The sequence below is a fragment of the Chenopodium album genome, chromosome 12, assembly GCF_948465745.1.
Source record: "Chenopodium album chromosome 12, dcCheAlbu1.1, whole genome shotgun sequence".
Lineage (NCBI taxonomy): Eukaryota > Viridiplantae > Streptophyta > Magnoliopsida > Caryophyllales > Amaranthaceae > Chenopodium > Chenopodium album.
This window is the reverse complement of record NC_137845.1, coordinates 4,620,899-4,633,741: the sequence shown is the minus strand read 5'-3', so window position 1 is coordinate 4,633,741 and position 12,843 is coordinate 4,620,899. Positions and strand designations below refer to the sequence as shown.

The 12,843-nt window shown below is 37.8% G+C and overlaps 3 protein-coding genes across 3 annotated transcripts; 2 read left to right on the top strand and 1 right to left on the bottom strand.

Moving 5' to 3' along the window:
* The first annotated feature begins 201 nt into the window (after positions 1-201).
* On the top strand, positions 202-1,302 carry LOC145571713 (uncharacterized). The gene is made up of 2 exons (XM_081630742.1): positions 202-332; positions 423-1,302. The coding sequence occupies exons 1-2, from the start codon at positions 230-232 to the stop codon at positions 1,139-1,141; spliced, it is 822 nt and encodes a 273-aa protein (XP_081486868.1). The 5' UTR covers positions 202-229; the 3' UTR covers positions 1,142-1,302.
* Positions 1,303-6,124: 4,822 nt separating this feature from the next.
* LOC145571711 (uncharacterized) lies at positions 6,125-7,362 on the top strand. The gene is made up of 2 exons (XM_081630740.1): positions 6,125-6,321; positions 6,574-7,362. The coding sequence occupies exons 1-2, from the start codon at positions 6,222-6,224 to the stop codon at positions 7,155-7,157; spliced, it is 684 nt and encodes a 227-aa protein (XP_081486866.1). The 5' UTR covers positions 6,125-6,221; the 3' UTR covers positions 7,158-7,362.
* A 180-nt stretch (positions 7,363-7,542) lies between these two features.
* Positions 7,543-9,933, bottom strand: LOC145571712 (double-stranded RNA-binding protein 3-like). The gene is made up of 4 exons (XM_081630741.1): positions 9,647-9,933; positions 9,202-9,276; positions 8,947-9,116; positions 7,543-7,964 (listed from the first exon to the last, which is right to left on the bottom strand). The coding sequence occupies exons 1-4, from the start codon at positions 9,879-9,881 to the stop codon at positions 7,950-7,952; spliced, it is 495 nt and encodes a 164-aa protein (XP_081486867.1). The 5' UTR covers positions 9,882-9,933; the 3' UTR covers positions 7,543-7,949.
* Positions 9,934-12,843: the final 2,910 nt, after the last annotated feature.

Genomic DNA, 12,843 nt, shown 5'->3' with positions numbered 1-12,843 from the left:
CTTGATAATGAAGAGATTCTTCCATCAAAGTTTGGATTGAAAAGGAGTATGAGAAAGACAAGGAATTTGTTTTCCTTTCCCTCGTCATAGAAGTCACATCCTGGTTTTGATTAAGCATAGGAATATCCTCTTTGAAAGGCAAACGAGAGAATGCATATATATAGACAACTGCATCCCTCATGATTTTTCATCTCAAACAAAACCAAACAAGATTTAGAAACAAGTAAAGATGGCCAAAGTTGCTAATCCTAACCGCCTCTATGAAGATTACGATCCTCCATTTGATATGGTGACCGAAGAAGGATGTGACACCATCCTCATTTATCTCCCTGGTACTTAAAAATTTCTTATATTTTTCCTGTGGTTTGTTTAATCAAAATACGAAGAAACACTTCTGTAATGAATACATTTTCTATGTGCAGGGTATAAGAAGGAGCAACTGCGAGTTCAATTAACAACATCGCGTGTTCTTAAGATAAGTGGAGAACGTCTAATTGGTGATAACAGATGGAGGCGTTTCAACAAAGAATTTCAGGTCCCTACTAATTGTGACACGAAAGAGATCACGGCTAAGTTTGAGGGTGGTATACTTTACATCAGGCAGCCAAAAATAATCATCCCTGCAGCAGCACCTGAACGGCTTGCAGACAAAGGGAAAGCAGCAGTAGAGGCTCCCATGCCTTCCAGGCCTCCTCATCTACCACAACCTCAACCTCAACCTCAACCTCAACCTCAACCCCAGCGACAAACTTATGATCTACCACAGCCTAAACTGCAACTACCAGCTCATAATCAGCCACAGCCACAGGCTCCTTTGCCACTACCTCAGTCGCAGCAGCAGGCTCCTCTGTCAGAGCCTCAAAAGGGTTTGTATGAGAAGATGGAGAAAAAGGATAATGCAGAAGATGCAATTTCAAAGGAAGAAAGAGGCAAATCTCCTAAGAAGGACGAAGAAGTACAAGATCAATGTAAATACACACCAAGGCCAAAGCAAACTGTTGGTACAAGAGGACTTTTCAGCGAGCTGAGGAAGCCAGAAAATCTCAAGAGGCTGGTTGTTTCTGTTTTACTAGTGCTAAGCATTGGATTCTATACTACCTACATGTTCAAATCAATCACGAGGGATGACAAGGAACTATAATCTCCATGGAAATACCCATTAACATTGTGTCAAAATACATGTAAATATGATCAAGATACAAATAAGATGTAAGGTTCAGATGCATATCAATCTGACATAAAATGTAAATAGCTTTGCTTCGTCATGGATATATACATAGTTATTCTTATTCAACAAGCAAATATAGAAATTTCAGTTCAATAAATTGGTTTATTCTTCGATTTTGAAGCTTTTCAAACTCATGTTAATCCAAATCTGATATTTGATTCAGATTCATTTCAAGCTTCACTCCAACAATAAGGAAATAACTAAACTATATTGTACTACACGAATTATTAATCAATGGACAAAATGTGCAAATACAAGAAAATAACTATACTTAGTTTCGTGTCCCCTAGGACCTAGACCTTAACATGAAGTATATAGAAGTATCAAAAAGGTAACACATGATTTAAAAAGACACAAGAAATACATACATAAACGTTTGTATCTTTTTTTTTTTTTTTTTTTTTTGTAGCATACAAGTATACCACTGCTATGCTTTAGAACAGGATAATTTTTTACCACTTTTTTTTTACTTTATCATTAGTTGGTAAAATAGCTAATATTTTCTAAATAATGAGGGAATAATATTCTTTTCAACCATGATATAACTACCTAGCATTTTTTTTTTTTTTTTACATAAGATGACATGCTTTGATGTGATTAAGATTTATGATCATTATTAGAATAAGGGACTAATTATTTACTTAGAAAACTCATTTGTGTGGGAATATAATGCAAAAGCGTCTTTTTTGAGGGGTGAACGTGAACAGAATCATGCTCAAATTCGGCTCATAACAGCTTCCACTCATGCTCGACTCGAGCTAGAGCTTGTCAACCTTACATGCCCTTTCAGTCGAGCTACGAGCTCAGCTTGGATAACTCGAGTTCAAGCTACACCCAAGCATACATCGATAGTACAACAATGAACGTACCTTTTATGATATGGACAACGCTTTTGGGCAGGTGTTTACAAGGATTCCTTTTCTTTTTGTTAGCGTTTTTCTCAAGTATCTATTACACGATTAAAGAAAAGAATTATACATATACATTTGTGTACTCTATATAGAATAAGTTGTCACGTTAGTTAATAGTTCAAATTAAACGCCATAGAATATTGATGAATAAATGATATTTATATATAACCAAGGATATTACGTATTTCCTCCGTCCTTTTATTATAGTCCCATTTCTCTTTATTATGTAAGTAAATGAGTAGTAAATGTTACAAATGAGACTCTAATAAAAGAATGGAGGGAGTAATTGTTATAAGGTCGTCTTTGATTATGAGCTAAACATTGGTGATATACTGATACATTGATAGCTATCAATGACAAATATTTATTGACTAAACCAATCACATTTATGAGGAGAGTTTGACCACATATGAGACACGCAAAATTCTATCATAAAACCAATTAATGATTCAACGAGTTGCTTGCTAGATTTATACACTAGTCACCCCTCTCCTATTATTATTCTCTCTATCCCAAAATAATTGACAAGCTTCTTTTTTTTTTTGTTTATTATCAACTTTGACCCTCTTTTAATGCTATTACTACGTACATAAAATAAATAAGGGTTTTTCTATATACTACCTCCAATCAATCAATCAATCAATCAATCAAAGCCTTAATCCCAAAAGTGGGGTCGGCTAACATGAACCAAATTTGATTATTCCGTGTAGTCATCAACATAAATCTTTCTCCTCCATCCCTTACGATCCAAAACTTCATCCTCACGTAAATCCATGCACTTCATATCCTTCCTCACTCCTTCCAACCAAGTCATCTTTGGTCTCCCTCTTCCTCGTTTAATCCCTCCATGGTCCCACTCTTCCACTCTTCGCACCGGTGCACCCTCGGGTCTCCGTCTTACATGTCCAAACCAACGCAGACGATTTTCCCTTAATTTATCTACAATGCCCGCCACACCTACTTTCTTGCGAATAACCTCATTTCTGATTCTATCTCTTAAAGTGTTTCCACACATCCACCTTAACATGCGCATTTCCGTAACCTCCATCTTTTTAATATGCTCTTTCTTAGAAGCCCAACATTCTGTACCATAGAGCAACACTGGTCTTATGGCAGTCCTGTAGAATTTTCCCTTCAACTTTAAGGGAATGCTGCGGTCGCATAGCACTCCCGTGGCCGCTCTCCATTTAAGCCACCCTGACTTAATCCTGTGGGTCACGTCTTGATCAATGTCACCATTCTTCTGGATGATCGACCCTAGGTACTTAAAACATTCACTCATGGTCAAATCCTTTCCATCCAAACTCACCACTTCATTGCTTGTCCCCCTCTGAGTGCCAAAACGACATACCAAATATTCAGTCTTACTCCGACTTAGCTTAAACCCTCTAGATTCCAACCTTTGCCTCCATTGCTCCAACTTGACATTAACCCCATCCTTAGTCTCATCCACCAAAACGATATCATCTGCGAACCGCATACACCATGGAACCTCATCTTGAATTGGTCTAGTTAATTCGTCTAGAACCGTTGCAAAAAGAAAAGGGCTTAATGCAGACCCTTGATGCAATCCGATTGTAATAGGGAAATCTTTTGTCAACCCTCCGCATGTCCTCACATTTGTTGACACATCCCGATACATATCCTTAACTAGGTCTACATACCTTCGTGGGATACCTTTCTTCAACATTGCCCACCAAAGTATCTCTCTTGGCACCTTGTCATATGCCTTCTCTAAATCAATAAAGACCATATGAAGATCTTTCTTCTTTACCCTATAAAACTCCATCATTTGTCTTATCAAATGGATTGCCTCCATAGTAGATCTCCCAGGCATAAAACCAAATTGGTTATCTGAAATGCTTGTGCATGCCCTCAACCTTTGTTCAATCACCCTTTCCCACAACTTCATAGTATGGCTCATAAGCTTAATTCCTCGATAGTTAGAACAATCTTGAGCGTCTCCTTTGTTTTTATAAACCGGGACCAAGGTGCTCTTCCTCCAATCTTGTGGGATCCTTGTAGCCGTCCATATCTTGTTGAAAAGGTTTGTTAACCAATCAATACCAATCTTACCCAAACACCTCCACACCTCTATCGGTACCCCATCAGGGCCAACCGCCTTCTTAGGTTTCATCTTCCTCAGTGCAATCTCCACCTCTACTCTCCTAATCCTTCGCACATACTCCATGTTGATTTCTTCATCACTCATAGAGGTATCTCCTATCACAACTCCATTACTTCCATTAAATAATTCATCGAAGTACCCCTTCCACCTGTCCTTGATGCCCTCCTCTTGCACTAGGACCATTTGGTTCTTATCTTTGACACACTTCACCATGCCAATATCCTTCCTTGCCTCTTGTCTTCTCTTTGCCATCTTATAAATGATCCTTTCTCCCTCCTTGGAATCAAGCTTTTCATAAACCTCCTGATATGCCTTTTCTTTTGCTTGGCGAACAGCTGCCTTTGCCTTACTCTTAGCCTCCTTATACGCTGCAAAGGTTTCATCACTCCTACATTTTCCTAATGCTTGATAGCATTCCCTTTTTTGCTTAATTACTGCTTTCACCTCTTCATTCCACCACGAAGTATCTCTCTGTACCGAAGTTCTTCCCCTTACTTCCCCTAAGACCTCTTTGGCCACTCTTAGGAAACAGTTCTTCATTCGTAACCAGGTCATGTCCGGATCCACCTCTCCATCCCAATCCGCTTCTTCAATTACCTTTTCTGTAAAAACCTTAGCTTTTGCATCCCTTAGGGTCCACCATCTTATCCTTGGTTCTTCTTGTCTAACTTTTTTCTTCGCCTTCTCTTTCAGACGAATAGTCATTACCAATAGCCGGTGTTGGGTGACCACACTCTCCCCTGGGATAACCTTACAGTTTATGCAACTTTGTCTATCTATGCTCCTTGTGAGCAGGAAGTCTATTTGAGTTGCATTTGCTCCATTCCGAAAAGTTATCAAGTGTGAATCCCTCTTCTTAAACCAAGTATTAGCCAAAATTAAATCATATGATTGGGCAAAATCCATAATAGCTTCACCACCGGCGTCCCTCTGCCCATACCCAAAGCCTCCATGGACACTCTCATAGCCATCTCGGCTCGCCCCAACGTGCCCATTTAGATCCCCTCCAATATATAACTTCTCTGAGTGGTGGACACCCTGCACCATCTCGTCTAGGTCCTCCCAAAATTGTCGTTTCTCTTCTGCATCTAAACCCACTTGGGGAGCATAAGCACTGATAACATTCACAATCTCCTTGCCACATTTTATATATACTACCTCCGTTTCATATTATTTGCAACGATTAAACATTTTTCCTCTCGACTTTATGTCAAATCGTTGTGAATATTATGAAACGGAGGTAGTAGTAATCTTCTTAATTTCACTTTTCTACGTTGTGCCTCAACATATATCACTTTCCACATTGTAACCCCAGTATACATTTTGTTTTCATATGGTAACCTTTCCGTTAAAAAATTCAGTGGGGTCCACTCTCCATTTATTAATATTTTTTTTATCGATTTGCGCGTTGGAAAATGTTCCGTTAAAGATTTTGGGGGCTATTTTAGTTCTTCAGGGTCCAAATTGAGTTCAGATTTGGCAAAAAAAATAACTTAAATGCCTCGTTTTGCTTATTAAGAAATGTCTCGATTTACGTGTTCACGTTATTTTTTCCTAATTTTAATGTATAATATTGGAATATCAAATTTTTTCTGAGATTGGATAAAAGAGGGTCAAAGTTGAGAGGGAAAAAAAATAAATAAAAGGTCAAGTGTATCAATTATTATGAGATCGAAGGAGTATGAAACTAAAGAAGAGGAGAAAAGTATATATGAAAGGAAAGGAAAGTAGCATGAGAAACATAAAGAATTTTCTTTCCCTCAAAACAGAGGTCACCTTCTTTGTCTACATGAAGCATTGGAATAATCCAATTTGAAAGCAAATTAACATGCAAGAATCTCTCTAATAAGTCATGAATTTCTATAAATATTTCCAATTAAACCAAATGTAAGTATTCATCACAAACAACAAATAATTCTATTAACAACATCCTCATCAACACTAAGAAATCAAGATGATGTCTAACACTTCTGAGCGCAAGTATGAAGATTTTGAGCCTGTTTCAGATTTGCTATCTGAAAAAGAATGTGACACCTTACTTCTTTATCTCCCAGGTAATATAAGTTCTTGCTTCTTTCAACCTTTGTACAAGTTTGAAATAACAAGTATATTGTCTATTATAGGCTCTAGAGATGGCAAATGAAACATTCGGATTGTATTTAATATGGGTTTGTTATTGAGTGTTGAGTCATTCAGGTCGATTCAATTTGGATTATCATCATTAGTTAAATCGGTATAAACAGATATAGCCTATGAATGTCTATTGGCATGCCTAATATGTCCATATGATGAAACTACAAATACAGGTTTTAGGAAGGAGCAACTGAAGGTTCAATTAACAACATCGCGAATCCTAAAAATAAGTGGAGAACGTCCAATTGGTGACAACAAATGGAAGCGTTTTCACAAGGAGTTTAACGTGCCATCGAACATTGATATGAAGGATATGACTGCTAAATTTGAAGGAGGCATACTTTACCTCAGGCAACCAAAGTTGATCACACCAGCAACAACTGAACAGAAACATGATGAAGGGAAAACTACTGCAGAAGCAGAACATCCTGCACCACAGCCTCAACACGAAGCTCCTACAGAGGGAAAGACGGAGCAGAAAGACAAGGAGGATAAAATGGAGAAGAAAGAAAAAGATGAGACCCCTGCCAAGGATCACGAGGGAAGCAAAGTAAAACACGAGTTAAATGAGATTCGTAAACAAGTTGGGGGTCGTAGTGAGCTTCTTAAGGAGCTAAGGAAGCCAGGAACACAGAAAAGGCTTGCTGTTTATGTTATTCTGATTCTGGTTCTAGGCTTCCAAGCTATCAAGATGTTCAAATCGTTCACCAAGGTTGAAGAGAAAAGTGTTATGGAATACGATCATCACGAACTCTAAGCTTCTAAAGCCCAAAAAAAGAGATGCAGCAGGAGTACTACTACTTCCAGATGGACACAAGAAAGTCCATTTAGTCCTGAAATGCCATCCTCTGACCTGTATATCACACCAGATTTCATCTGAAATCGCTGACAATTCTTACCCAACATGCAATTTCAAGCAATAATACAATAACTGCCATATTTTTCTTGATAATGCCAGTTTGTTATCCTCATTAATAACAACTCACGCTCTGATTACTGTTCACAAACCAGTATAATGCTGCTGCATCCAGGATAACCCAGGATATCGCACAAGCTGGGCTTGGAGCACCATCTTGATTTTCTTGGTAAAAATTATACTTTCATCACCTCAAATTAAGGTGACAATTAGAGACGACTGATCATAGAAGATTAAAAATAATGATATGAAACAGCAGAAAACTGCATCAGAGAAAGTAAGGTTCACACCTAGTCCTCCATTAAAGATTACAAACAAGTCTCAATGTCTTTTTTCAATCAGATGTCTGTTAAAGAAAGGTTATCTAAGAATCTAACTGATTCCCAGATAAAAATACGTAGTATAAGTTATGCAGTATAAATTAATCATTACTTCATTACTTGCCTTTCTCATTTGGGAAATCCAGGCTTACAGCAACCCATTTGTTCTCACAAACTTGCAGCACAGTAACCCCCTTGGGAAGATTAGCTATTTCTGGAACATTGGAGTATACTCTGACCCGGTTGCAAAGCAAGAAACTGGTTTCTTCAGGATCTTTCTGCGTCTTTGAACCTGAAGATTTATCAGCTGAAGCTAAAGCCTGTCCATCTGACAAACAGAAAATTCCCCAGTTTTACCCAATAGCACTAATTATTTGTTTATAGCAAGATTATTAAACTATGCAAACTACAGGGGTAAATTACCATAATTCACAAATAATCCAGCCAAAAAACTTTCATAACTAAATCCTCAAGGAAACTATGTTCAGAACAGGAAACCTGAGAATGGCCCCAATGCCAGTCAACTGTGCAAAGTGCTCTTCAGAGATATGCATTAATTAATTTCTTTTACATCTAAATGCTATTGTTTTTAGATTAATTTCTTCACAGATATCTTGAAGTGAAAATGCAAGGAGATCAAAATCTACCAATATTTGAACCAAATACATTACTCCGTATTTGTCTGATATAATAGAGATGTGTGTTCGCAATGTGCACATCTAATTATTAACTAACCCAAGGTTTTGGACTAGTTTCCTTGAGGAGCAACTTATGGGGCAATTATTATCAAGTTTTCAATACACTTTCCATATTTCATATGAAACAATGCTTTTCTTCTTATTTCTTTTCTTACAAAAAGCATCATTAATTCAGCAAAAGCAGCAGATTCATACTTCGTACTACATTAGTCTGTACATACAACAGAATCTTGGTCCAAAAATGATTTGGGGTTGGCTAACATGAAACTTATAAGGAACCATCCAACAGAAAAATCAACAAAATTACCTCATTATCTCATATGATTAGTTTTCCCCTAATCCCTAACATGTAGGCTTACATGACCAAGAAGCATAGACAAATATATTAAAACACTTAATAGTAAAACAGACTGAAACCGATAAAAACAACTAAGTTTATCTTGATTACCCAAAAAAAAAAAAAAAAAAAAAAAAAAAAAAAAAAAAAAAAACTGACAGGTTAGTTCTGAATTCTGAAAGGGGAACAATCATATTTAATCAAAAAAATTGATTATGAAAACAAAACAATATAAAGTGATTAATTTGTTATATGATTGATTATTCTATTGTAACCTGTGGAAATTCTTCAAGGGACAATGAATTCATATCAAGCTTGGCAACCTCAATCTCTTTTTCCTGTTGATTAGCATCAGACTTTGAATTCTTAAAGCTGCAATTCCCGACCAAAACAGAAATACTGCTCTGATGTTCTTGCTTCTTAACTTCTGACATTTTCTTGGTAACTGCTTTCATTTATGTTAACATATTGTCAGATAGCAAGTATTTCAGACATCAAAAATTCACAATAATCAAACTGAAGTTTCTCACCTTCTTTGGATTCGGCAGGAAGAATACTCTTATTGGTTTCCTTCATCTTTGATCCATCTTTGGAGATTACATGTCCTAGTGCAACAATAATGTGAGAGCCTTGCGCAATAAATCAATAACATTCCTATAAAAATCTATACAGAATAATGTTTTGTATTACGGAGCATTAACAAAAAATTGTTTTCCAAGAGATTTTAGAAGAAAAGATAATTTTGTGACTAATAATTAAGTGTATGAGATTTTGAGTTTCAATGTTTCAGAAACAAGATATAAAACCATCATGAGGAACAAGAGTTTCCATGCATCGGATAATGAGGGATAAGAGTTTCCATGTTTCAGAAACAAGATATAAAACCATCATGAGGGATCAGAGTATAACAAGCAGAGTACAGAAATCAAATTTGAACTGAATAATGACTACAATAAGCCGGTTTCAGGTTTGTACCTGGATATGGACGAGCAGAAGACAGAGAGATGAAATGAATTAAGGCAGCTTCAGCAGCTTTATTTTGAGCCTCTTTCACCGATTTGCAGAAAGTAGGCGAGTCAAAGGAGGAGCCATTGACAAACACTGACGCTGTGAAGAGCGGATTGTGGTCAGGACCATCCTTGATGACCAAATACTTAGGATATGTCCATGATTTTACAACACACATTTCCTGTAACTTTGATTTGTACATGGTTGTTTTTTCTTATTTGTCAACCTGTGTGTTTCAGAATGTTAGCCTTGCAGGAACTGAGAGCAGAAAGGGCTTAATTCTTCAGGGACTGCTGAAGCACTTTGATACTACTATTGGCTTTGAAGAGACAAATTCAGGAACAAAATGCTTCCTGTGTGTTTGTACTTGAACTAAATGGCTAATTGCCAACTGTAAAATTTCTGAATTATAACACATGTCCATAAATGTCAAATATCTTTATCTTGCTATAACCTCCAAGTTATAGAGATTTTTCTTCTAAAGCAAAAATGGATTTATTGCAGCCTGATTTTAATTTTACTTATAATGATATTGAATGACATTGCAACACATAAGAGGTTAGAACACACCCGCAGACTTCTTTTTTTTTTTTTTTTGGTTCCCATTCTGATTTTCAAACAAACAATTTTTTTTTCCCATTCTAAAAGCACAAATGAGTAATCATTTGGAATTCTTAGTACCAAGTAGAGGCTAGAAGTAGGTAACACCAGGGAATAATAGATGAATTTGATGACAATGGTCATAGAGAGATCTGATAGAATAGAGAGGGAAGTACTGTTTTCATAAAATCAGAGAGCTCTGCAAAGCAGCTTACATTATATATACAATGATGCTCAACGGTAATAAAACACTAAGGACAAGGAATAATCAAAAGGACAGCCCACCATTCTAAATGGCAGCTGGTACAGTGCTCACAATCAAGACAAGAAAAGAGAATAAAAGAAATAGCTAGGAAACTTCCTCTCATCACTCCCCCTCAAGCTTGGTGTGAAGAATCAGTAACTCCAAGTTTGTGCAACAGATATTGATGTTGTTGTACTGGCAGAATCTTTGTTAAGATATCAGCAAGTTGCTCTGAGCTGCAGACATAGGTGGGCTTCACTGAACCATCTTGGACTCTTTCTCTCACAAAGTGTTGATCAATTTCAACATGCTTGGTTTTCTCATGCAGCACTGGGTTTGAAGCTATGGATATGGCTGCTTTGTTGTCACATCTTAAGATAGCTGGCCCAAGGTTCTTGATCCCCAAGTCCTTGAGTAAAGCATTCAACCAAGTTACCTCACAGATTGTGAGAGCCATTGCCCTGTACTCTGCCTCAGCTGAGGATCTGGCCACCAAGGATTGCTTCTTAGCCTTCCAAGACACTGGTGAATCTCCCAAGAGAATGCAGTAACCTGTTGTAGACTTTCTAGTGATAGGACATCCAGCCCAATCACTATCACAGTATGCAGTGAGTATGGCTGCTGACTCACTAGCCAACAGAATGCCTTTGTCTGGGGAACTTAAGAGATATCTCAAGACTCTCTTAGCTGCCTGCAGATGCACAGTTGTAGGAGCTTGCATGAACTGAGCTAGAACTTGAACAGAGAAGCTTATATCAGGTCTTGTGATGGTGAGATACAACAGTTTTCCCACCAACCTCTGATAAACTTCAGCATCTGGTAAAGAATCTCCCACATTAGGTGTGAGTTTAATGTGTGTATCCATAGGAATCTTCACTGGTCTTGCTTTTGTCATTCCAAATTCTTGGATCATATCCAGAGCATATTTCTTCTGAGATATGAATATTCCTGAGTGTGAATGTTCAATTTCCAGACCCAAGAAGTATCTTAATTTGCCAAGATCTTTCATTTTAAATTTCTTGGACAAAAGATCTTTCAAGTTGTCTATTTCTTGTTGATTGTTCCCTGCAATCAGCAAATCATCAACATATATAAGGACAGCAACAAATCTGTTTTCTGACTGTCTGGTGAAGAGAGAGTAATTTGCTCTAGACTGAATGTAGCCGAAGGATTTCAGTGCTTCAGTCAGCTTGGCAAACCATTGCCTGGGCGCTTGCTTGAGTCCGTACAAGGATTTCTTCAATTTTAGCACTTGATTTTCTGCAAGCTCCCCCTGATTTGGATTGATAGGCAGCCCAGGTCCCACATATCCTTTTGGAATTTTCATGTACACATTCTCACTCAATTCTCCATGAAGAAATGCATTCTTCACATCCATCTGGGTTGTAATCCAACCCTTCATAGCTGCAACAGCCAGCAATGACCTCACTGTGGTCATCTTTGCAACTGGTGCAAAGGTTTGATCAAAATCAATCCCTGGTCTTTGTCTGCAACCCAAGTTCACCAATCTAGCTTTCTTTCTCTCCACAGTTCCATCTGGGTTCAACTTAGTTTTGAAAATCCACTTGCTTCCTATGGCCCTTTTACCAACAGGTAAAGTTGTGAGTTCCCAAGTTTCATTTGCTTCAAGAGCCAACAGTTCTTCATTCATAGCTGTCACCCAAGTTGGATCATTTTTGGCTTCATTGAATGAGATTGGATCAGCTTCCTTGGTTACACTTGCCAGAAAGCAATAGAATTCTGAGGACACACCAACATCACTGTCTTTTGCCACACATACAGGTTCAAGCTCAGCATTGTGTGCTACTTTCTTGTAATCCTTCATCCAAAAGGGTTCCTGTCTTGGTCTGGTAGATTTTCTGATCTCAGGCTGCTGAGTTTGTGGTTCTATATGTTCTGATCCTTTTTGTGAAGGTGATGGTGGTGGGGTGACAGCAGGAGAGCTAGGAACTTCATCAGTGTTCTGTGTGACATTATCAGAAGCAAGGTGCATAGGTGACAAGTCTTCATACTGAAAAGGAGAGGGTGTTTGTGGTGTATCTGTGGGAACAGGCTGAAGAATGCTTTTGAGAGTGGAATTGTTGTAAGGAAAGATATGCTCATGGAATTTTAGATCCCTTGAAACAAATCTCTTTTGAGTGAGAAGATTCATGAGCACAAAGCCTTTGGTATTGGGTGGATATCCCAAGAAAATACAGGGCACACCCCTAGGATTAAGTTTGTCAGGTTTTAGTGTGGGATTATAGGCAAAAGCCAAACATCCAAACACTCTCATTTCATCATAGGCTGGGGTTTTTTTGTGAAGCTTTTGGAAAGGAGT